General features: G+C 45.4%; 1 protein-coding gene across 7 annotated transcripts in view; it reads right to left on the bottom strand.

Annotated features, from left to right (window-relative positions):
- The window catches only part of RSU1 (Ras suppressor protein 1), a 196,154-nt gene that overhangs the window by 132,246 nt on the left and 38,483 nt on the right, over positions 1-25,425 (bottom strand). For all 7 annotated transcript variants that reach the window (XM_024750091.1, XM_024750098.1, XM_024750092.1 and 4 more), the window contains exons 4-7: positions 20,386-20,506; positions 11,968-12,086; positions 10,005-10,087; positions 9,626-9,740 (exon numbers count right to left, since the gene is read on the bottom strand). In XM_024750091.1, the coding sequence (XP_024605859.1) occupies positions 9,626-9,740; positions 10,005-10,087; positions 11,968-12,086; positions 20,386-20,506 (438 nt within the window). The remainder of the gene's footprint in view (positions 1-9,625; positions 9,741-10,004; positions 10,088-11,967; positions 12,087-20,385; positions 20,507-25,425) is intronic.

The raw sequence follows: 25,425 nt of genomic DNA on the forward strand, positions 1-25,425 counted from the left end.
CTGCTACCACTATGACCAGTGATTAACATGTGGGTAAGTGACTTGCTCGAGGTCATCTGTCTTGGGATGCATGGAGACAGGACGGTGACCCAGGCCACTGGACGCCACCCACCACCCTCTCAACTATGCTGTCCCATGTCTTGATTTCATTCATACATCTTAAGACGGACATGTGAACAAAACCAAGAAGAGAAGTAGAAAAGAGGGCCAATTCAGCAGTACTACTTCTTACTTAACCTAATCAGACAGACAATGATCTATCTCTACCTCTCACAAATAACAGGATTTAGGCAGAGTAAACCAATTCTGATAACAATATAAGGTTGCCAATCCAAAAGAGAGAATCTGGACTAAAAAAAAATTTGTTTAATTTATCATGCTCTTGGTACCTGATTTTTCTGGAGATGGTTTTGTAACTGCCATTACATCTTTTCTCAAGAAAAGAGTTAAAAGATTTCACATGATAGCTAAACTAGTTTGTCCAGGTCCACAACAGTCTCCCTTTGTTCTAGATCTTTAATGTGTTTAATGTATAACAAAGTAAGAAAGGTTTAGGAAGATGGATTTATTTAAGGGGCTTCAAACATGAATCACTAATACGTAGACAAGTGACAAAAGGATGACAGTGCATGCACACATCAGTAATGTTAAAAAATGAAAACAATTAGAACGGTGGTTATCAAGAGTTCTGGGAGAAGGAAAAACTCGTCAGTGAAACGAGCAGTGTCACAAAAGGTCACATAAGACAGTGAGAAATTAAACCACTGGAAAACCAAGTTATCCCCAGCAGGGAGGCAGGTTAAGATCTTACCATGGGATGAAGAAGGGAGCTAGAGCAAGCATGCCTAAGTGTTCAATACTTCGGACAAGTTCACAGTCTTACAAAGGACATCCAGTCAAGAAGTGAATGAATGAACGAGTGAATGAAGCAAACAAGCTAACCACAGAGATTTCTAAGTAGAAGAACCCGGTGACCTGCTCCCAGCCTCAATTATAAAACTCACAAAAAGGGCAGAGCTTGGAAAATCATCTGTGAAATCAAACGTGTATCAGGAAAATGACGACGATGGGACTGAAAGGATGGCAGTGAAACCCTTCTTGCCAGACCTCCTGTCTGCCATGCGTGTTGGCCACGTGGAGTCCTCACCCTCTCCTCCCCACTTCTCTTCCCTTGCAAGTCTGTTCTGTGACACCCCTTTGCTTTTTCTCACCTTTCCTACTGAAGGCTAAGTCTCAGCCTTTCTTTTATCCAACTCATCACAGCGTGTTGGAGACTGGCTTTTGGACTTTCTCAGCCATTGCCTCTCACCAACTACTCAGCCTCTAAATAGTCAACGTTTAATAGCATAAAAATCCACTGTGTGTGTGTGTGTGTGTGTGTGTGTGTGTATTATTCTTTTAATCCTCACATCAATACTATGAGAAGGGACTACTATTACCCTCATTCTACAGGAGGCATGGAGGGTAAAATAACTTGTCCACAATCGCAGAGCAAGGAACTGGGAGAGTGAGATTTGAACCGAAGCCTAGTGATGAGATGAACTATAACCTACTACATAAATTAAAACATGTTTTAACCCTCTGGGTAAGATAACTGGCAACCGACAGAGCGGCAATAACATGAAGCCATAAGACATGTATCATCAGCGACTTAATTGACCAAAAAGAGCATACTGTATTTCCTTCTCTCCTGCCACAGGAGAAGAAGTATTTTTCTTTAGCTTCTCAGCATTATTAAGAAAAGGATTCACAGGTGTAACGGGAAGGACTTGAGATGGGTGCCCCCCCTCTTTCTTAAGTCTGTTCACCCTGGAGAATACAAAATTAGAAGGAAACTCACAACTCATGACACCACTTACTCTCTGAGTGGGATTAATATTTGCTTCTACTCTTCACAAATATGCTAGAAACAATACCGTAAGCTTCTCATATTTCTGTAATACAAAGTGCTTTTGATTAGTGGTGCAGAGAGTAGGAGACTAAGCCAGCAAGGCCCAGGTATGTGTAGCAACGCACGCATCCCTTCCGTACGCTGTGAAAATTGCTGCAGGTAAGGTTCTGACATCTAGAAACACTGCTTTGTTGCATGCCTGGCTGACCAACACGACTTCCTTCTCCAAAGGCAATTAATTATCTGGTTGACACATGCTGGAGTTGAGGTCCCAGGACTGTCTAGAAGCCAAGAAACCAGAAATGACTCCACCACGTGCAAGGAACGGAATCCTGGAAAACTTAGCAAGGAGAGACCAGGTAAAGACATACACTTCACATCTTCAGCTCGTAAGACTCAGAAGTCTCACGCGTGAGTGAGAAAATACAAGATCGGAACAGAATCTACTGCTCGCGGAGCCGCCAGCTCTGAGATCACCGTTAGGCTGTCTACCTGGGGGCTTTATCTGCTGCTCTGAGGACCGGTCAGGCTGTCTGTCCCCCCTCGTCCCCCACCAACGCAGGCCTTGTCTCCACTGAAGTCTCCCTTTGTTCTAGATCTTTAATGTGTTTAATGTATAACAAAGTAAGAAAGGTTTAGGAAGATGGATTTATTTAAGGGGCTTCAAACATGAATCACTAATACGTAGACAAGTGACAAAAGGATGACAGTGCATGCACACATCAGTAATGTTAAAAAATGAAAACAATTAGAACGGTGGTTATCAAGAGTTCTGGGAGAAGGAAAAACTCGTCAGTGAAACGAGCAGTGTCACAAAAGGTCACATAAGACAGTGAGAAATTAAACCACTGGAAAACCAAGTTATCCCCAGCAGGGAGGCAGGTTAAGATCTTACCATGGGATGAAGAAGGGAGCTAGAGCAAGCATGCCTAAGTGTTCAATACTTCGGACAAGTTCACAGTCTTACAAAGGACATCCACAGTCAAGAAGTGAATGAATGAACGAGTGAACGAAGCAAACAAGCTAACCACAGAGATTTCTAAGTAGAAGAACCCGGTGACCTGCTCCCAGCCTCAATTATAAAACTCACAAAAAGGGCAGAGCTTGGAAAATCATCTGTGAAATCAAACGTGTATCAGGAAAATGACGACGATGGGACTGAAAGGATGGCAGTGAAACCCTTCTTGCCAGACCTCCTGTCTGCCATGCGTGTTGGCCACGTGGAGTCCTCACCCTCTCCTCCCCACTTCTCTTCCCTTGCAAGTCTGTTCTGTGACACCCCTTTGCTTTTTCTCACCTTTCCTACTGAAGGCTAAGTCTCAGCCTTTCTTTTATCCAACTCATCACAGCGTGTTGGAGACTGGCTTTTGGACTTTCTCAGCCATTGCCTCTCACCAACTACTCAGCCTCTAAATAGTCAACGTTTAATAGCATAAAAATCCACTGTGTGTGTGTGTGTGTGTGTGTGTGTGTGTATTATTCTTTTAATCCTCACATCAATACTATGAGAAGGGACTACTATTACCCTCATTCTACAGGAGGCATGGAGGGTAAAATAACTTGTCCACAATCGCAGAGCAAGGAACTGGGAGAGTGAGATTTGAACCGAAGCCTAGTGATGAGATGAACTATAACCTACTACATAAATTAAAACATGTTTTAACCCTCTGGGTAAGATAACTGGCAACCGACAGAGCGGCAATAACATGAAGCCATAAGACATGTATCATCAGCGACTTAATTGACCAAAAAGAGCATACTGTATTTCCTTCTCTCCTGCCACAGGAGAAGAAGTATTTTTCTTTAGCTTCTCAGCATTATTAAGAAAAGGATTCACAGGTGTAACGGGAAGGACTTGAGATGGGTGCCCCCCCTCTTTCTTAAGTCTGTTCACCCTGGAGAATACAAAATTAGAAGGAAACTCACAACTCATGACACCACTTACTCTCTGAGTGGGATTAATATTTGCTTCTACTCTTCACAAATATGCTAGAAACAATACCGTAAGCTTCTCATATTTCTGTAATATATATAATATATAATATATAATATATATACAAAGTGCTTTTGATTAGTGGTGCAGAGAGTAGGAGACTAAGCCAGCAAGGCCCAGGTATGTGTAGCAACGCACGCATCCCTTCCGTACGCTGTGAAAATTGCTGCAGGTAAGGTTCTGACATCTAGAAACACTGCTTTGTTGCATGCCTGGCTGACCAACACGACTTCCTTCTCCAAAGGCAATTAATTATCTGGTTGACACATGCTGGAGTTGAGGTCCCAGGACTGTCTAGAAGCCAAGAAACCAGAAATGACTCCACCACGTGCAAGGAACGGAATCCTGGAAAACTTAGCAAGGAGAGACCAGGTAAAGACATACACTTCACATCTTCAGCTCGTAAGACTCAGAAGTCTCACGCGTGAGTGAGAAAATACAAGATCGGAACAGAATCTACCGCTCGCAGAGCCGCCAGCTCTGAGATCACCGTTAGGCTGTCTACCTGGGGGCTTTATCTGCTGCTCTGAGGACCGGTCAGGCTGTCTGTCCCCCCTCGTCCCCCACCAACGCAGGCCTTGTCTCCACTGCACTGATGACTTCTTCCGCTCATTAAAAGGGGCTGACACTTCAGTCAGTCACCGTGCTGCTCTTTACTGATAGAAAGAGAGACAGGCTGGTCCGAAAGAGACTTCTGGATTCAGGCAGGCTCGGCAGAAGATGCCAATCCTGTCTGTTTCACCCGTTCACTGGCAGAGTTAGCTGCACGTGTCAGGAAAAATTTCTCCTACGAAGCCAAAGCGTTCTCACTGCATTAACAGTTAGTTAAGTTAACAGTCAGTTAGTTAACAGTTAGTTAACAGTCCCTGACTTGGCCACAGAGACTGGCCTAAGAGCCAGCCCGACCCTGATCCTTCCTGCTGGCTTTGGGGTTTAGGAACCGGGGTGCTTCACGGCTCTATCTTCTGCCCTCTACGGTCACGTCCCAGGGACCTCATCCACCCTGTGGCACTGTGTTTCTGTGGACGATGCCCACAGCTGTGCTGCCAGACCTCTCTTCCGAACAGCAGATTCTAACATCCAGTTGCCTTCTTGATTCGATATCCAAAAAGCGTCTCAAACTGAAGGTGCCCAGAGCTCAGCTCACGACCAGCTCCCGTCCTCCAACTCCCTAAGCCACCCTTCCCACCATCGTCCCCGTCCTTTCCGTTCCCTCAAACCTCAGTCACTCTGCGCTCTATCCCCCTCATGCAAATCCTCGACAGTTCCCACTAGTTTTGCCTCTGAAACACACCCGGACCCTAACCACTGCCGCCACCTGGATGAAAGCGGAAGGGCTGCCTTCCTTCTGGAGGCTTCAGGGGAAAATTCGTGCCCTGGCCTCCTGCAGCTTCCGGAGGCTGCCCACAGCCCTCGGTTCATGGCCCCTTCCACACCCGACTCCAGCCTCGTGATTCCGTCATCACACCCGCTGCTGTCCCTGGCCCTCTCGCTTCCCTCTTCCGAGGGCCCCTCACCATTACACCGGGCTCACCTGGGGAACCCAGGATAATCTCCCCACCTCAAGATGCGACCTTGCGTTGGCAAAGTCCCTTTACCATGCAAACTAGCCTGTTCCCAGATTCCAGTGATGGAGCGGGGCAGGGCATTACTCAGCCTCTACCACTCGGTGCCCTTACAGTCCCAGGTCGTCGGGTCCCCACTTCCTGCCTAAGCCCCTCTCTTCCAACTCTCCCTGTCACTCACTCAGCTCCAGCCACACTAGTCTTGGCGCTGTTCCTCAACACACAAGCCCATCTCAGGACTTCTGCACCGGCCTTTCCCTCTACCCGGAAAGGTCCCTCCCTGCCTTAGGTCTCTGGCTAAATGACACCAACTTAGGACGGGGCTTTCTTTACCGACACCCAATACTAGAGTAACGCCCCCCCCTCCCATTTAAACACTCTCTTCCATTCTTATTTTTTCCCCAGGGCATTTAACGTTATCTCTTATGCTTTCTATCTATCCATCCGTCCATCCATCCATCCTCCCTCCCCCACTAAAATGTCATAAGGGGTGTTTTGTCTCTTGTTGTATATCCCCCAGAAATAAAACATGAAGTAGGGACTCAGTAAACAGTGGCTGGATAAGTGAATTCTACGCTACTGGAAAAGTTTGTTTCCTTGGAAACAAAACCTGGACTAAAGTAGGAACTTAATTACATTTGAACGAATGAGGAAATGGATGGGTAAATGACAGACCCACCTTATATCTAATTTTCTACAGGTATACCGATTAACATAAAATCAAATGATTTACTGTTTAGGAACCAGACGTAACAGTTAAAGTAACTTATTCAAGGATGTACAACGAAAAAAAGTAATACAATTACATATTAAAACTCCAACCTAGCCCCTGACTTTATTTTGCAGTGTCCCTGCATGTTCTTAGACCTGACAAGTCAAAATTCATCCAGATTCCCTTGCTTGCTTCAAACCTTACCAACAAGGTTTCAAGTTAATAAACTCCAAATTTACTTTCAGAGGAAATTCCACAGAAATCTCGAAAGCACTTACCTCGTTTATTCAGATATATAAAAAGTGAACATACAGGGGAGAGAGCGTCATCCACCCTTTAAAACACATCCAGAAGCAACCCTGCTGTAGGGACAGATTATAAGAAGCTTCAAGTCCACAGTCCCTAACACTGCTCGGCCGCCAGCCAGGGCAGCTCCAGACGACCACCTTGGGTACCAGGTACACAGACAAACGAAGACATTCCTACTGCAGCTGGGTGGTTACCAGGGGGACAGAACCAGAGCAACGATGCAGCTGGCTTGGAACGGAAGATCAGAACAGCAATTCCTTCTGCAGAGGTCACCTCCTCTGCGCTGGGCCAAGGGTTATTCTGGCCTTGCTGCCCACACACCTGCACAGCCAGCCATGCAACCTGCCACACTGAATCTCCTCTCCTTCTGCCAGCATCTGGGGAAGTGAGCAGGTGTTGTGCTCCGTTCACACTTGGAATCTGCTTTCTAGGAATCCTCTCACTGGCACACAGATGGGAAGGAGTGAGCCACAGTGGTTAGGAACACGGACCTGCAAAAGGGGCTGTCAGGATTCAAGTCTTGCTTCCGTGACTCACTGTGTCCCTACGGACATGTCACCAACCCTTTCTAAGCCTTAGTTTCCTCACCTCTAAAAAGCCCACTTCCTGTTCTTAGGACACTTACTGAAGACAATGCAGGAAAAGCACTTAACACAGTGCCCTGGCACACGAGGCCTTAATACATATTCCTATAATAGCTATTATTATAGTACTATCTATTATAGTATTCTTGACTTAAAAAAAAAGATCACTGTTCAAAAATAATACACCTGTCTTCATCTTAGATAGGGGTTTACCATTTATTTCCAGCTAAGTGTTTGCCTGCAATTGGGGAAAAGTGCCACCAGGCAGATGCTGAGATGAAGCTTTTCCAGGTAAGGCTAGCAAAAATAAACTCATTTAAAGACTTTCTCCTCATTCTAGTCCTGAATTAAAAATATATATAATTTGGTATTGGAGAGCATAACAGAAATGTTAGAGAAATGTGACTACGTGCAGTATTTACATAGGAAGACCAATGTGAGATTTAAAAATATAAAGGTACACAGGTATGTGTAGGTCCGACTAGGTATTTTTCTACCAAATTATTAGCGGATAGAAATCACTGATTAATCCAATGCCCTACACCGCCTCACTGTTTGAAAAATGAAATAAAACAAAACGCACATTTTTTTTTCATTTCTCCTCGTCACACTAATCAAGGACGCATGTCAGAAGCGCTAAGTGAATTTTATCAAATTACACAAGAATTGGTCTCACGCGTGGAGATCTGACTCAGTACATTGGGGAGGGAGCAGGTATCTATATTCTGCAAAAGCTCCCCAGGAATTACTAGTGCCAACATCTATGGTTGGCCAATCACCGCCTAGAATCTCTCTTTTGGCAAGAAGGTTTTTTGCCATTGTAAACCTCTTCTCTTGATCCCGTAGCCTGCTCCTTAAGCAGGACTGGATGGCCCATAACTCAGTGAAGAGACGGACGGTGCCGAGTTACTCTGCAGCCCTTAAAATCAGTACAAATTCAAGACCTTCTACAGCAACAAAGGAGCTACAGAAGATGGGGATGCAGGGATGAAACTCTGTGTTTGTTCCGTGGAACCGGGTGAATGCTTTCCCTTTTAGACTAATGCAGCTCAGCAGAGCTTTCTGCCCCACGGAAATGTTCTGTATCTGCATTTTCCTGTATGGAAGCCACAAGCCACGTGCAGCTACTGAACACTTCAAGTGTGACTCACAGCTTCCATACCGGACAGCCCAGCTCTGTACAGAAGCCAAACTCAGCCCACTTGTAGCCTTCCCAGCACCTTGCTATCTGAGGTCCCTGTTTTATGAACTCACTCAGTACTTACCCCTTGAGAAGTTACCTCATTCCTAGCATGTGGGAGGTGCTGGGGACATAGCAGGGAACAAAGATAAACGCCCTCTCTCATGGAGCTCACAAGCTGGTTTATAGTAACTGCCCTCTTTAAAAGCACCAGACTCATTTGAGGTACTTCCTCAAAGAATGTTGGGTCAAATGTGTTTTGAAAAATTGTGTTATTTTGCAGATATAGAGAACAGACTTGTGGTTACCAAGGGGAGGGCGGGGAAGGAATGGGAGTGTGGGATTAGTAGCTGCAAACTAGTATCTATAGGATGGATAAACAACAAGGTCCTACCGTAGAGCACAGGGAACTATATTCACTATTCTGTGACAAACCATAACAGAAAAGAATATGAAAAAGAAGATATCTGTCTGTCTATCTATCTATCTATATGTGTACAACTGAGTCACTTTGCTATATAGCAGAAATTAACACAATATTGTAAATCAACTCTACTTCAATAAAAGTTAATAAATAAATAAATTGTTTTATTTTGGAGCAAAAAAGCAAACAGTCATAGTCTGAGAAGCAATACAGTTCCGTGTCCTGAGGAAATGGGAGGATACCCAGAGTCTCCACGAGAAAAGAGAGGAGAACTCATGAAACTTTTCCAGAAGCGCGGCATAACCTCAGTAACAGAATAACTGGTTTGGACATTATTTCCAAGGAAGGCCACAAGCCCACCCAGAGCCATCTGAAGGACCAGAGTACGAAGATCCAGGGGCCGTGGCGGTAGGCCCGAGGAGCTCCCAGCTAGAACGTTATTTAGCCAATCCCACTGGAGATGGTGTCAGGAGAGAACCCAATTCATGACTGCAAATGGTATCTTTAAGCAGCTGTCATAAATACTTTCACTATCTGGTAAAAGTTTTCAAGGGATTAAAATAAAAAATTAACAGATCCCCCCAAAAAATAAGCGTGATGGGTAGATTTTTTTTTTTTTTTAAAAAAGCCATCATCACCACTGGTAAAGGAGGAGCCCTGGGTAAGACCATTACTACACATCCCAGGCTCCTTCCACGGCACCAGGCAGGCAGCCGAGCTGGGTCATCTTCCATCAGCAGTTTCAAGACACTGGGAGCTACAGCCGCTCAACAGAGCATCGGGGCAGGACAAACGCAGAACAGCTAAACTCTGGTCAATGACAAATGCTACAAGAAAGGATCAGAACTGGCTGCCTCGGTGGACGGTTCTTGCCGAGAAGAGGAGAGAGGGGCTTTCGGGGTTGCTGCAGTGGGATCATTATTATTAATTAAAGCCAGAACTCGGACCATTCCATCAGCCACCTTACCTAGTTCCGGGGGCAGAACAGTCAGACGGTTCCCCTGAATGTGGAGCTCCTTAAGCTGAGTAAGCTCCCCGATTTCCTTAGGCAGCGAGATCAGGTCATTATCCCTAAGGCTGAGCTAAACAGAAGAGAAACAAGAGGCTGTCAAGACAATTCTCACGTAAAGAGGCAGAAACTCTCTCCTTGCCCCTGCCCTCTCTTCTTCGAAGGCTCAGCCCTTTCAATTTATTTGCAAGTGTCTGCAGACATGCAAGAAAACGGTCTCAGGGGATAGTGGTTTTATTCCAAAACAAACCGCACTCTGGCTCAAATTGCCTTGATTCCACCCCAGAAGGGCTGCAGGAGTGAAGTGATTTTCTAAGAATTTAGATAAATTACTTACTATCTGCAACTTTGTGAGCTTCCCAATATCAGGCGGCAGGATTTCAAAATCGTTGTCACTTAGATAGAGTGCACGTAGGGTGGCTGCAAGTTAAACAGCGATATATAAACAGGGTGGCACGGAACCCGACCGTTTGAGGTCTGATCGATACAAGGGAGCCAGCTTTGATTAATAACCCTGGCGTGGTGAAAAGCCTGTGACACACCTAGGGCTCGGGATAATAACAAGCAGGTCAAACTTAGATTTACGGCCTTACTGTGCAGCTGGTGCGTTCAGGAAAACATCTATATCCAGGAGGACTGAGGAAATTAACGATGTATGGGCACCAGCCGTTTCTGGCACAGGGTTTCAATATGCTTTCGGAAAAGATAACTATTTTTCTTCGATTACTTCCGATCCACATGTATGCCTCGATCTGCATCCACAGTGAAACCAAGAAAACCACTGTGTCGCTTCTATCAATGCTTGGGGCCAGAGGGCTCGTTCGTGTGAACAGAGCTAGGTCAAAACATAAACAAATAACCAAAAGGCTGTCTGGTGATGGAGGCCAAAACCACCGTACACTGTTTCTATCATCAGACTAATTATTACTACTTGTTTCTACAGCCTTAACCACAAAAATAAATGAAGACGAAGGCATTAAAATAATGAAGTGGAGGGCTTCCCTGGTGGCACAGTGGTTGAGAGTCCGCCTGCTGATGCAGGCGACGCGGGTTCGTGCCCCGGTCCGGGAGGATCCCACGTGCCACGGAGCGGCTGGGCCCGTGAGCCATGGCCGCTGATCCTGCGCGTCCGGAGCCTGTGCTCCGCAACGGGAGAGGCCACGGCAGTGAGAGGCCCGCGTACCGCAGAAACAAAAAAACAAAAACAAAAAAATAATGAAGTGGAGTGTAAAAATAGAGAAAACCCTAACGTAGGCATCGTATCGGTAATCAGAAATTTGTTCACGATATTATACACTGATACCAGTCCCCAAACTACTGAAGGCAAAAATCCTAAGGCACGTTTTTATCCTTAACCAAAAGGGAAAAGTACAATCAGATGTATGTTTAATTTGTTTACAGGTATTCAATTACATTCTAATGTCTTAAAATTCGACAGAACTGTATGTTAATATACATAAGAAAAACAATTTCTTCCATGGCCCAAGAAAACATGTTGAAGTTGGTTTCACGTGCTTGACGAAGTCTGGGATAAAGGATATACATAAGGTAAAAGATGGAACATTAAAGACTAACTCAGCAAAGTCAGAATTTCTCGAGGCCAGCTTGTCACTATTTGGAGAGGCAGAACGTTTACCTAAAGACAGCAACTCTTTCCTAAAGATTTCACAAGTCCTCGGGAAAACCAGTTTTTCCTTTTTTTCACAAGCATCTATCTGCAGCAAGAAATGCGTTTGCGTATAAAAGGATAAAGTGTGTTCGTATGTGACTAACAATTTCTTAATGTCTGATGGTACGCTATAGACAAAACAGACTACGTCAATAAAAACACTTTTTAAAAGGCTTAAACAAAAGTCCTGGCTAGAAATGTTTAAGATTCTGTTAGTGGTTTATGAATAGATATTTTTATAAATAACTGATTGGAATAGCTTTGGGCAAAAAGCCTACAAAGAGTTAACAGCAATACAGGAAGAAGACACACATTACGTCTTTTGCATGCTCTTTAAAAAGAAAGTCAAGTTCTCTTAGCTAAATGTGAGACTTGATCTCATTTAGGTAAAAATCTCTCTCAGAAAGTTAATATGACATTGCCAAGTCCACTTGAGTGCAATGGTGTCAGGTCATGATATATCAAGTACACACACTGCTGAGCTGTGAGGGTATATTCAAAGGAATCTGGAGGGGAAAAAAATGTATCTGTCCAGTAATTTCTCTTGGAGTTTGGGCCCTGGCAAATAAATTTCCCACTTAGAACGCAAAGGACCATTTTAAGGAGATTTATAGAATTAAAAGTTTCTTACTCAGGTAGAAGAAGTTTCCGGGGAGAGAATTTTCATTCAAGTTGTTATAAGTCAAATCAAGGACCTCCAGAGCTGGGAGCGATCCAAATCCTCGAGGCAGAGTGTTCAGTCTATTCATGCTGTTGTTAGGGGGGAAAAAATGCAAGACGTCACACACAAAACGTATTTATACAGACTACTCAAATCGCCTCTGTGTCGCGGGCCTAAGAGCCGCACGTGAGAGGCTCAAAGCTCAAAAGACTGCCATCATTCCATCCACGTTACGTTATTTTCACCAGCCTAGTAATTCTAGTCAGAGAATCTACACGTTCAGGGAACATTTGAAAATGTCTTAGTTGTCACTTTCTCCAAAGGTGATGCTCAATCATAGTTTACACAGAAAATTAGAACATCACAACATACCCATCCTCCTAGAGAAAAACTTCCTTATGAATGTAGCAACAATAAGACCTCAAAAGGTGCATAGGATTAGCTCTAGGAGTTTTCTGGTGGCACCTTTAGGATTCTCTGTGTATAGTATCATGTCATCTGCAAACAGTGACAGTTTTACTTCTTCTTTTCCAATTTGTATTCCTTTTATTTCTTTTTCTTCTCTGACTGCCGTGGCTAGGACTTCCAGAACTATGTTGAATAAGAGTGGTGAGGGTGGACATCCTTGTCTTGTTCCTGATCTTAGTGGAAATGCTTTCCGTTTTTCACGATTGAGTATGACGCTTGCTGTGGGTTTGTCATATATGGCCTTTATTATGTTGAGGTAGGTTCCCTCTATGCCCATTTTCTGGAGAGTTTGTATCATAAATGGGTGTTGAATTTTTTCAAAAGCCTTTTCTGCATCTATTGAGATGATCATATGGTTTGTATTCCTTAATTTGTTAATATGGTGTATCACATTGATTTGCATATACTGAAGAATCCTTGCATCCCTGGGATAAATCCTACGTGCTACTGGATTCTATTTGCTAGTATTTTGTTCAGGATTTTTACATCTATGTTCATCAGTGATACTGGTGGATAAAGAAGACGTGGCACATGTATTCAGTGGAATATTAGTCAGCCAAAAGAAGAAATGAAATTGAGTTATTTGTAGTGAGGTGGATGGATCTAGAGTCTGTCATACAGAGTGAAGTCAGAAAGAGAAAAACAAATACTGTATGCTAATACATACATATGGAATCTAAAACAAAAAATGTTACTGATGAACCTAGTTGCAGGGCAGGGATAAAGAGGTAGACATAGGAAGTGGACTTAATCTATTTAAAAAAAAAAAAAAAGGGGTTCCCTGGGGGCACAGGGGTTAAGAATCCGCCTGCCAATGCACGGGACACGAGTTCGAGCCCTGGCCCGGGAAGATCCCACATGCCAGGGAGCAACTAAGCCCGCGCGCCCCAACTACTGAGCCTGCGCTCTGGAGTCCGCGAGCCACAACTACTGAAGCCCATGTGCCACAACTACTGGAACCAGCGCGCCTAGAGCCTGTGCTCCGCAACAAGAGAAGCCACTGCACCGCAACGAAGAGCAGCCCCCACTCGCTGCAACTAGAGAAAGCCCGTGCGCAGCAACAAAGACCCAATGCAGCCAAAAATAAATAAATTTATATATATATAAAAAAGATACATATGAAGCCTCATAGTTTTCACACTTCTGCTTCATTTGCTTTCATGTATTCCTCTCAATGGGAGACACACACCCCCCGCAAAAAATCACTTTTTTTTTGTTTGTTTCGCAACTACTAATAGTAGTTCAAAATCATCTCTAATTAGAATCAAGGTTGCCAGGGACTGGGGGAGGGGGGTGGGGAGCTGTTTAATGGGTACAGAGCTTCAGTTTGGCAAGAGGAGAAACTTCCAGAGATTGGCTGCACAGCAATGGGAATATATCTAATGCTTCTGAATCATACACTTAAAATAGTTAAAATGGTGTATTTTATGTTATGTGTATTTTACCACAATGGGAAGTTTTTGAATATATGTATACATTCCAATGAAAGCTAAGGAAAGCTAAGGAAAATATTTTCCTATTACGTTGTATTTTCTTCAAGACTCTTATTTTTCTTAACATGGTTCTCTTTGAACACACTGAAAACCCGATTTTAAAAATACCCTTTTTTTAATCTAATAAGGCTGACAAATATTGAAAGGTGGGAGGGACTGTGACACTAAAAATAATTCTAGACACCAATCCCGCTCACGTGAGATACAGCGCTGTGTGCACCCACCAACCAGGCCTCCGAAGAAATAGCTGGTAGCAGAGAAGGAAACCTAGAAAAAAGCGACGTCCACCTCTTGATGGGTATAAAACCTTAGGTTAGCTTTACAGTCGGCAAAATAACCTCCACTACAATTTACTACACTGCTGACAACTAATGTTTTCTATGAATTCACAATTTGTGAAGCACACTTATGTCAAGTGCTTCACCTGCGTCTTCAAAACTATCGTGGAACGTCGGCAGGACAGTACGTATAATGATCTTGGAATTCTGCGATTAAGTCACAGGTTAAGACAGGTTAAGTACCAAGGACCCCTGACTCTACTGATGAGAATGACGGGTATCTGAGAGCACCCAGCACTCGTGGGGGCCAACGCACCCCTAATCCCTGGACCCCAGTGTGAGGGTGCTGAGTAAACTGAAGGAATAGATTCAGAGACAGTGAGAAAGGCATAGGAGTACACATCAGGCACTTCTTTCTTTAAACCTTGCTCTAAGTTACCCACTTCTGAAAACGACCAATAAGGTTTTTCTTCCCAAACACAGAAATACACTTCTGAAACATAAGGTGCAGGAAATCCACGCTTAGACTTTCTTAGCGGGAAGAGGCATCTCACCAAAAAGAGAGAGCTCCTGTCCAATCTCCAGCCTAGAGCGGGCCTGAGCCTGTCCCCCTCTCCGGGTGGCAAGAATCGACTAAACAGCAGGTTCTCTTTCTCCTTGAGCGAGAAACCAATCCCCCCAACCTGTCAGGAACTCAGCAGAGCCCCTGTGCAGTCGGCAGCAGTGACAGCAGTGGGCCCGCTAACCCGGTGGGCAGAAAGGAAGCCCTAACTTAAATGCCTCAGAAGGCCTGGAAGCAGAGTCGGTTCCACTGTCAGCAATGCCAGGAGCGCAGGACCTGTTCCTCTGGACACCAGCACACACACAGCGACCGGACAGCCGGGTCCCTGGCACTGTCAAGGGAGGCACTGTCATGCACTGCCTACCCCGAAGGGGGCGCTCACGTCCATCTCCAGCTACACATGGGAGCTGCCTTTTTTTTTTCAATTTTTATTGGAGTCTAGTTGATTTATAATGTCGTGTCAGTTTCTGCTATGCAGCAAAGTGCATCAGTTATGCATCTACATATGTCCCCTCTTTTTTAGATCCTTTTCCCATATCGGTCACTACAGAGTATTGAGTGGAGTTCCCTGTGCTCTAAGTAGGTCCTTATTAGTTACCGATTTTATATAGAATAGTGTGTCTATGTCCATCCCAGTCTCCCAAATGTATCGCTCCCCCTGGGAGCTGCCTCTTTTCAGGGCATCCCTCTGAGAGCTCCAGCACTCAAGGTTGCCCTGAGAGGTGACAGCAAGGGGAGAGGAAAAACGCAGCTGGGATGGAGGTCCAGCTCCAGCTCTTGCTGGCTGGGTGGCCTTGGGGAACTTACTCGGCTTCTCTGAGACCCAATGTGCTCAACTGTAAGAGGAGGGTCGCGATACCCTCCCAGCAGGACTTCCAGGAGAGGAGAGAGAAGACATGGGAAACCCCTGATGCAATTCCTGGCTCCCAAGTAGGTTCTCAAGAAACGATGGCTATAACTACAACTAGTTCTCAGGAAGTTTGAGAGAAATTTTGATCCCACCTCAAAGAGGCGAGCTCACCTGAGGAGACCGTGGAGAGCCTGAACCATCAAGGATGGTTTCCCCATCTGCTTAATTTCCAATCGATTCAGGTGTTAAAGATAAAGCTGCCCAATGGTTTAAGTTCTCCTGTTTGCAGGCGAGCATTTTTCAAATGCTTATGGAAATGGGAAGACACCCATGTACAGTGGAGAACTTTATAAAACCGGAGAGTCTGAGGCTGTTTGGCATCTTTTCTCTTTCCTCCTCAAAAGCTACAGGAAGACCTATACGAGCACTTCTCTTTTGGAACACTGATCTCCAGAGGTCCTCTGGGGCTTCTCCTGATTCAATAAAACCTTCTTGCCTGAAAGGCAAGTATTTTTCTCTCCCCCACAGATGACGTGCTCACATACTTAGCCAAAAAAACAAACAAACAAACAAAAAAAACGCACGAACACTGAACTCTGTGCTTGGTGAAAACTTTTACGTCTTCACAAGATAAGCTTCCTCATCTCACTAGGTCAAAAGTTATTCCAGAATAGCTGGCACGACGCTCCTGCCGTGAGGTTATCCCCGAAATGATGATCAACTTGGAACCTACGTAGCTTTACATTTTTTGTCAAATAACTCAGCACAATGAATGACACTGAAAGAATGAACAGCATAATTCAACTTTCCGCTCTTTATTCACATGGCCTAAAAATCCTTTCCAGTTTTTTGCGGTACGCGGGCCTCTCACTGTCGTGGCCTCTCCCGTTGCGGAGCACAGGCTCCGGACCCGCAGGCTCAGCGGCCATGGCCCACGGGCCCAGCCGCTCCGCGGCATGTGGGATCTTCCCGGACCGGGGCACGAACCCGTGTCCTCTGCATCGGCAGGCGGACTCTCAACCACTGCGCCACCAGGGAAGCCCCCCTTTCCAGTTTTGAGATCATCAGAATAAATAGCAAATAGGATATAAAACTTTAAAATCAACTTCTGGTTGAACGTACAGTTTGGATTATGCCTATACGTGGCCTAACTGCTCTGCTAGTAGGGTCTCCTGTGTGTAGGGTTTTTTTTATTATTATTCTGGTTGTTTATTCTAAGGAGTCCTCTGTGCCTTGCCTTAACCAGGCGTATGTAGGTATAATTGTTCATGCCATTCGAGGACAGAAGTATCATTTGTGGAAACGCATCTTAATTCCTTTCCCAGAGAACTAAGAGTTGTGTTCAAACTCTGACAACCCCATCTGTGTAGCTACGTACTTAAACACAGAAAGTGCTACACAATCAGTAAATCACCAGGAGCCAAAAATGCAAACAGCTCCAAAGACGACAAAGAGGCAACTCAGACGTGATAGATAAAAAAAGTTGGGCTTCCCTGGTGGCGCAGTGGTTGGGAGTCCGCCTGCCGATGCAGGGGACACGGGTTCGTGCCCCGGTCCGGGAAGATCCCACATGCCACGGAGCGGCTGGGCCCGTGAGCCATGGCCGCTGAGCCTGCGCGTCCGGAGCCTGTGCTCTGCAACAGGAGAGGCCACAACAGTGAGAGGCTCACGTACCGCAAAAAAAAAAAAGAGGAAAGTTTACAACTCTGTCCTGAGGCGTCCTGAACCCAGCCAAACAAAACCTGTGCTCATTATCTCCCCCTCAAAGCTGTCTCCACCCATCCCTCTATATCAGCTATCCCATCCCATCCCATCCCATCCGTACTGCCTCGTCGATTTTACCACTTCTATCTATTTTTCATATAAAATCCCTCCCCCGCCTTCACTGTCCCTGCCCTAGTTCACCAGGAACGCTAACCTGGCAGCCTCACGGGTCTCCTCTAACCTCTCCTCCGTGTGATCTTCATACGAAAATCATCTCACCTTGTCTCATGCCCGCCGCTTCCCTGCGCACACTCCCCAACGGCAGGGCGAGACCAGAACTCCTTCATCTGACACACACGCCCTCCACTAGGACTCGACTCCCTGCCACGACAGACATTTCTCTACAGGCTGTTTCCCCAACTGTGACGTACGCTCCCTGAGGGCTGGACAGCCAGCACCTGAACGGCTCCTGGCACAGAGCAGAGAGCTCGTGACGCGCTCATGGAACACACAGCAGACCCGTGTGCTTCTCTGCCTGGCCTCGCCTCCCACCTCACCTCCCCCCGTCTCACCCTTCACACTCAGCGACCCCAAGCAACTCGCAGCTCCTGGAGCGGAAGTCCTGCTTGCAGTCGGAGACATCGTCCCCTCCTTGTGAGTCTTCTCAGCCTTGAGTCTCGGCTCCAACACGACCCCCTGCAGGAACCCTTCCGAGAATCTCACCTGAAGGCTAACGTGCCCCCTGTCGCTCTCTCCGACTGCCACACTCAGCGAGCCAGCTGCACCCCGGCCCTGCTCATCGACAGCCGCTCTGCCTCCATCCTGAAGGCCAGGGACTGTGACTTTCACCACCGATCCCCAAACAAACAAGGCTCCTGATGCAGAAAAGGCAATGACAGGGCTTCCCTGGTGGCGCGGTGGTTAAGAATCCGCCTGCCGGTGCAGGGGACACGGGTTCGAGCCCTGGTCCGGGAAGATCTCACGTGCCAGGGAGCGACTACACCCGTGCACCACAACTACTGAGCCTGCGCTCTAGAGCCTGAGAGCCACAACTGCTGAAGCCCGAGCCACAACTACTGAAGCCCACACGCCTAGAGCCCGTGCTCTGCCAACAAGAGAAGCCCACACGCAGCAACGAAGACCCAACGCAGCCAGAAATAAATTTTTTAAAAAAAAAGGCAATTACATAGTCCTGAGATAAATGAACCCATAAATAAAATGATGATGATAAAAGTGAACACTCAGGTACGGCTTACTATGTGCCAGGTACTATTCCTAGCACTTTTTTTTTTTTTTTTTAGTGAAAGAAGGTTTATTCAGGGAGATACACACTCCACAGACAGAGTGTGGGTCATCTCAGAAGGCAAGAGACGCCAGGGGACGGGGTTGTCAGTTTTTTTAGGGGTGGGTAATTTCAGAGGTTAATGAGAGGGAGTGTATCCCACCTATTTGGGGGAAGGGGCGGGGATTTCCAGGAATTGGGCCCCGCCCACTTTTCGGCCTTTTATGGTCCGCCTCAGAACTACCATGATGCCTGTGGGTGTGTTATTTAGCTGATGTGTTACAATGATGTTTACTGATGCTCATGGTCTAGTAGAAGTCGACTCTCCGCCATTTTGGACCTTACCTATAACTATTAACTCACTTAGTAAATGATAAGGAGATTAACAGTAAGAATACATGTCTACTACATACATCTTGTCTTAGCTTCTTTCTTATATGCAAATGAAATATTAGGACTTCATAATTTTCAAATCAGAGATGTAAACGGAGGGTCCTTTCTTTTCTGCTCTGCCAGATGGGTATACAGTCTCTCTATTTGTAGGAGGAAAAAGCTATCTGATATCAAGCTCTAAACCCAACTTCCCCTCAGACCTTGGGAGAAAAGAATGCTCACGGAGCTTACAAAGGGCATCTCTCAACCAGAGTGAACCGCAAATTAAGGGTGTCTAACCAGACCCCTGGTGGAAAAACATAAACTAAAAATCAGTCCATGAATGATTTTTTTTTCATGATTGCTTCCTAGTGAATTGATAAATGCCTGGCCCGCGTCTATAGCCACGCCATGTAAATCACGAATGGAATCACAGCACTTAGTGTCTATAATTTAATGAATATATTATTCTACACGGAGGATGAGGCAACAGTGGGCAGTTTCCTTGAACAGCTACAACAATGAAGCTGAAATTCAGTAAGTCCAAGTTCTGGGTGCCATCTAGGTGTCTGACGGACAAGGCATGGCCCCCCCAACAATGGGGTTCTCTGCCGAGCTCAGCCACTAAGCTCAGGGGCAATCAGCAGTAAGTCACTTAACCTCTTGGAAAGGGCTTGGCTTCCTTCCACAAAATGACGGTGGTAATGCCTACCCTTCCTCCTTCCCAATTGTTAAGAGGGTCAAATACCAGTATGAGGACTCGGAAAACTGTAAAGCATTGTAAGAACACAAGGTATTATTATTATTCACTGCACCCCGATTCTGCAACCTCAGCTGAATCAAAACTCCTCTCTTCACCTTTGTATAAAGAGAAACACGGGATTATAACATCTCGACTGTAAAAAAGAAAAATTGTAAGAATCAATGAAGCCGTGTTGGGAAATGTATCCTCCCGTCCGTAGATAAGGAAGGTGCTTTGGACACTATTTCTACACTACACAGAGAGAAAAAAATAAAGCATATTACAATCGGTCTGCACAGTTCCTGCTGGCTATGCAAATAGGTCCCTTCCCGGTCAACATAACGGAAATAAAATTTTGTTGGAAACAAAATACAGTAGAAAAAAAAAAAAAAAGAGACTCCCTTATTGCAACAATTAGCTTCTCAATTAGTGTGCGAATAGATATGCACTAATGTAGGCCACTGGAAGGATGTATTAAAACAATAAAACTTTTTTAAAAACCTAAAGTACAGAAAGAAATTAGAAATCAGCTTCTCCTATGTAATCCTATAAATGGCAAACCCCGCCCTCGCCCTTGGCCACACCCCTTTTTAAGCCCCTCCTCTTCTCAGTTTCCCTTCCCCTTCAGGAGACTCACCCCAGGTTCAGGTGTTTGAGTTTCTGAAGGCTGCTGATCTGCGTGGGCAGCTCCTCAATCTGGTTATTAAAAAAGTTAAGCACTTCCAAATTCTTCAGTTCTGCTATGTTTGGTGGCACAGCTACGAAAACAGAAACGCTGAGTGTGAATGCAGGAACGTTTGTTTTCCTTTCAAATGAGAGAAAGATGAAACTCCAGCATGACCATCTTGTTCACGTATATACATCTTACTTAATTTCTGTAGGTGTTTCTTAGGTAGTAGCTCACCACCCGGTAGACATAGAAATGTTTCTTTAAAGGGCAGAAGAGAATTTCTGGGCCATAAACAGTCTATAAGTGAACATTACAGAGCATTATATACTTCTACTTTTTTATTTAATTTTTTTTCCTTCCAGTTTTATTGAGATACAACTGACATACAGCCCTGTGTAAGTTTCAGGTGTACAGCATAATGATTCGACTTACACACAATATGATTATCGCAATAAGGTTAGTGAACATCTATCATCTCACATAGGTACAAAAGAAAAAGGAAAACAATGTGCTTCCTTGTGATGAGAACTCTTAAGATTTACTCTCTTAGATGTAAAATTATACTTTTATTGTTGTCATGTAATGACTACTAATTGTCTTCTTCCTTTTGGTTTCCTCACATCTCCACCAAAAGAAAGTCAGCAAACTCTAAATCCCTTCCCGAGTAATGTATCATCAGCTATTTCAATAATCTGTTATCCGAAGAGCTGTTCTCTTAACACTGGACTCAACCACAAAGATTTTTAAACTCAACCGTGAATGATGAAACAGTCAACCTACTTAGTTTCTGATTTTGGCCTCTGGCCTTTGCACGTCGATCAATACACACACACACCCTTGTATCAGGTTAGCAACGTATCATGGCACTGCTATACAGCCGTATGAAAAGTGAACTCAGTAGTATGATATGAATATGAGTCTACAGGTCAAGAGTGGTTTATTTTATAAACCATAGGGAAGCTGAAAGGCTCTTCCCTCCCTAGAGTATACACCTGCCAATACAAATGTAAAAGCCAAAGACACCTTTACCTCAAAAGTGCTCTCAGGGCTTCCCTGGTGGCGCAGTGATTGAGAGTCCGCCTGCCGATGCAGGGGACATGGGTTCGTGCCCCGGTCCGGGAGGATCCCGCGTGCCGCGGAGCGGCTGGGCCCGTGAGCCATGGCCGCTGAACCTGTGCGTCCGGAGCCTGTGCTCCGCAACGGGAGAGGCCACAACAGTGAGAGGCCCGCGTACCACACACACACAAAAAAAAAAGTGCTCTCAGCAGAAAGCCTTGCAACAGACTGTACTTCATCTACCCCATTTGCTGCTTCAGTCTTTCTACAAACACTGGTTACGGGCCACCAGCTCATCCACGGTTCACGTAAACTCTTAATACCAAGACTATTCAGGTAACTGAAACCATGGACAAAGGCCTTAGGTACAAGAGAAGAAAGTGTTGTGTCTTATGTCAGTACATCTTCTTCCCATCCCAACACCCCCCCTCCAGGGGTGCCCCAGAAGACTGGGGAAACCTGGGGGCACTTTGCTTAGAACCACGACCAAGGTGCGCGTAACATTTCCAGACAGACACCTGAGATATTTAAGGCGTCGTGAATGTGGGTGAGCCCTATCTGTATGACACGGCTGCAAAAGCATATGTCTTCAGCTGTGTCATCAATAACACACTTTTGCGGGAATGAATGGTATTCACTTTGTGTAAACGACCGCAAACAAGTTCATCAGGCTGTACCTACTAGGTTTCTAGGTGTTCGTTTACCTGTTCTCTCTACCTGGACCCTGAAGTGTGTAAAGTGCAAATCTACAGATGATTACAGCCCTGCTCAGAAACTTCACCCTTTCCCTGTTCATCCTCCAGCTACCATTAAGCTTCTCTCCCTGTGCATTCATCTAATTAGTCTGAAGAGCAATAAAGAAAGTTAGTGCAACCAGGAGAAAATGATGGTCTCAATTTAACCACAGACCAAGAATAATGCAGCCAGAATTACTGCCACCTTCCTGAAGTTACTTTGCCAATGCAATTAAATGCTGGTCCGAAGGTATCGCCTTTTTTGACAGGATGAGAGATTATTTCACTCTCCTTGCTAAATCAGTCCAATTTAAAACCACAAATTATGCTAAATGTGATTTAGGGCTTTGTTTTGTGGACACAAACAATAACCCCACATTCGATTTACTCAACCTCTCCCAGATTTCTGGTGTGCATGTGAATTTTTTGCTAAAGACTCGATTCAAATGAGAAGGGGAAAAACTTACACAGCTAAGACTTCCTAAACTACAGAAACCAGCCCCCTCCCCTGCCATAGTTAAATCCAAAAGAAATTAACCTTCAGACCTGTCTGGATGGGATAACCTTTGCTCTTTCAACAAACATTTAGAGAAGGCTATTTTGTGCACAGAGGCGTAAACTTTTAGCGCCTAGCGTTTCGATACTTTTGGGATAAAGTAACAGAGGCATGCTATTTAAAGAAAGTAAGTTACAAAAGAAGGGGTATCAGAGTCATCAATGGAGACAGGTCTAGTGCTTGGAAAGCAAACCAATCCCAACAAAACTGTCCCCCCAAAAATACCCAGTTAACAATATGAGTAACAGCTGTGCAGTAACTAAACCATATACACAGATCCACGAACAATTTACGAGAAGCTATTATAAAAAGGGAGCAGCAATGTGTCACCAGTCAGAATATCCTGGTGGAATTTTCAAAACAGCTACGTGACATGCTAGCAAGAAGCAGCATTTTAAAATATTACTAAGCAGGGACTTCCCTGGTGGCGCAATGGTTAAGAATCCGCCTGCCAGTGCAGGGGACTCGGGTTCGAGCCCTGGTCCAGGAAGATCCCACGTGCCACGGAGCAACTAAGCCCGTGCGCCACAACTACTGAGCCTGCGCTCTAGAGCCCGTGAGCCACAACTACTGAAGCCCGTGCACCTAGAGCCCGTGCTCCGCAACAAGAGAAGTCACCACCATGAGAAGCCCGCACACCGCAACGAAGAGTAGCCCCCGCCTGCTGCAACTAGAGAAAGCCAGTGCAACAACGAAGACCCGATGCAGCCAAAAATAAAAAAATAAATACAATATAACTAAGCAGTGAGCATCAATATATTTCTTATCATGCATCTGAAATGTTCCTTTTCCATCCATCTGTCCAGCTTCTGACCATGACCCCCCAGCAGTACACATGCAGCCTACAGACAACAAGGAGCTGAGTCCACAAAAGAAACAGAGGGGCCGTGTAATGGAAGAACACAGGAGGCCTGGCCTGCTCATCCCGGGCTGGCTCTGTACTCCCTGATCAGCCCTGAACTTGCTGTGTGTCCTTAACTCAACTCACAACCTCTCTGGGCATCCGTTTCCTCCAGTAAAAAAAGAAGACTGGATGATGACCATTTCTACATTCCCTTCCAGCTGGCTGTAGCATTCTAGGATTCTAAGAAGAGCTGGATTGTGAAAATCAATGATATGGGTTTAAATAATGCAACAAACAGGGCCCTCAGTTAGAAAGCTCAGCCATGCAGAACTTTGCTTATGACAGAGAATTCAGTATCATTTTCTGTCTAACCAATGATGGCGGCTTCAATTTTGAGAATTCAGTTGCTAGAGGAGGTTGCAGAAAGGCCACTAAGGACTCTCAGGTGTGCCCTGTCTCCTACATGCCACTCTCTGCTTTGGTCAGAGGATCGGTGACCGCTGGGGATGCTCTAGGCCCAGAGCGCCTGCTGTGCTTTGCAAAAGGGGACAAAGATGACGTCACGTCCCCCAGGAACTACGTATTTCCAGAGACTGATCTCGGCGTATCTTCTGGCATTTGTAATTATTCAGACTAACAAGCCCAGGAAGACCCTCTCTTCCTTCAAGTCCTTCTCAATCTAACAACCTGAAATTTATTCTAGAGTTTCTTCTAGAGAACCATGTACCGGCCCAGACTCAGCAATCAGCCACTGCACGGTTTCTGAGTGGTTCCACGACAGGAAACCTGAAGTGCCTGGGGGGCTCGGGGATGGCGGGCAAAACGGGGCTCGCCTGATCTCCATGAACATCTCTTTACAAAGCTCCCTGGGGCAGGAGGCACTGGATGGACACAGCAGACAGACCAGAGGTCCAACCCTAAGAACCACTGACCCAGCAGTTACTCGTGAACAGCGCGTAACTCCTCCTAAAAGGACATGTATCTGTCCTCTTCGGTTATATGCAGGAGAGGTACGGCCGCCGGACGCTGCACAGATGAAACGTATTCACAAAACCAATGTCACCTTCCGGAACATGCTTCCCCCACTAGCTAACAGCAGCCAACCATTTCTCCAACGTAAGAACCTAAACCAACTATCGTTGTAGCAATTGGAGCTTCGCTCTAAGAGCATTTTGTTCGAGAATATACAATTAACCATCGCACAATCAGTAACATATTTTCTTAAAGGCCTTTAGGAGTTAATTCACACAATGATAAACAGCAGGAGATGCTCTGGGGCTGGGCGGGCCAGGATGCAGCCACGTTATGTGTGGCTATTTCAACTTAAAGCTAGAGTGGGGGGACCTCCCTGGCGGTCCAGTGGTTAAGACTCCACGCTTCCACTGCAGGGGGCATGGGTCTGATCCCTGGTCAGGGAACTAAGATTCCGCATGCCGAGAGGCTCAGCATGAATGAATGCATAAATCAATGAATCAATCAATCAATCTAGAATGGGTATGTAAGTTGGCGTAGCCTCTAGGGAAAAAGAGGATGGAAGTTCCTCAAAAAATTAAAGATAGAACTATCATATGATCCAGCAATTCCACTTCCGGGTATTTAGTCCAAGAAAACAAAATCACTATGTCAAAGAGGTATCTGAATCCCATGTTCCCTGCAGCATTATTCCCAATAGCCAAGAGAATAAAGAAAATGTGATACATAGACATTCTCTCCCTCTCCCTCTCCCTCTCTCTCCCTCTCTCTCTCTCTCTCTCTCTCTCTCACACACACACACACACACACACACACACACACACACAAACAGAATACTATTTAGC

This window comes from Neophocaena asiaeorientalis, unplaced genomic scaffold (genome assembly GCF_003031525.2).
Source record: "Neophocaena asiaeorientalis asiaeorientalis breed wild unplaced genomic scaffold, Neophocaena_asiaeorientalis_V1.1 scaffold4, whole genome shotgun sequence".
Classification (NCBI taxonomy): domain Eukaryota; kingdom Metazoa; phylum Chordata; class Mammalia; order Artiodactyla; family Phocoenidae; genus Neophocaena; species Neophocaena asiaeorientalis.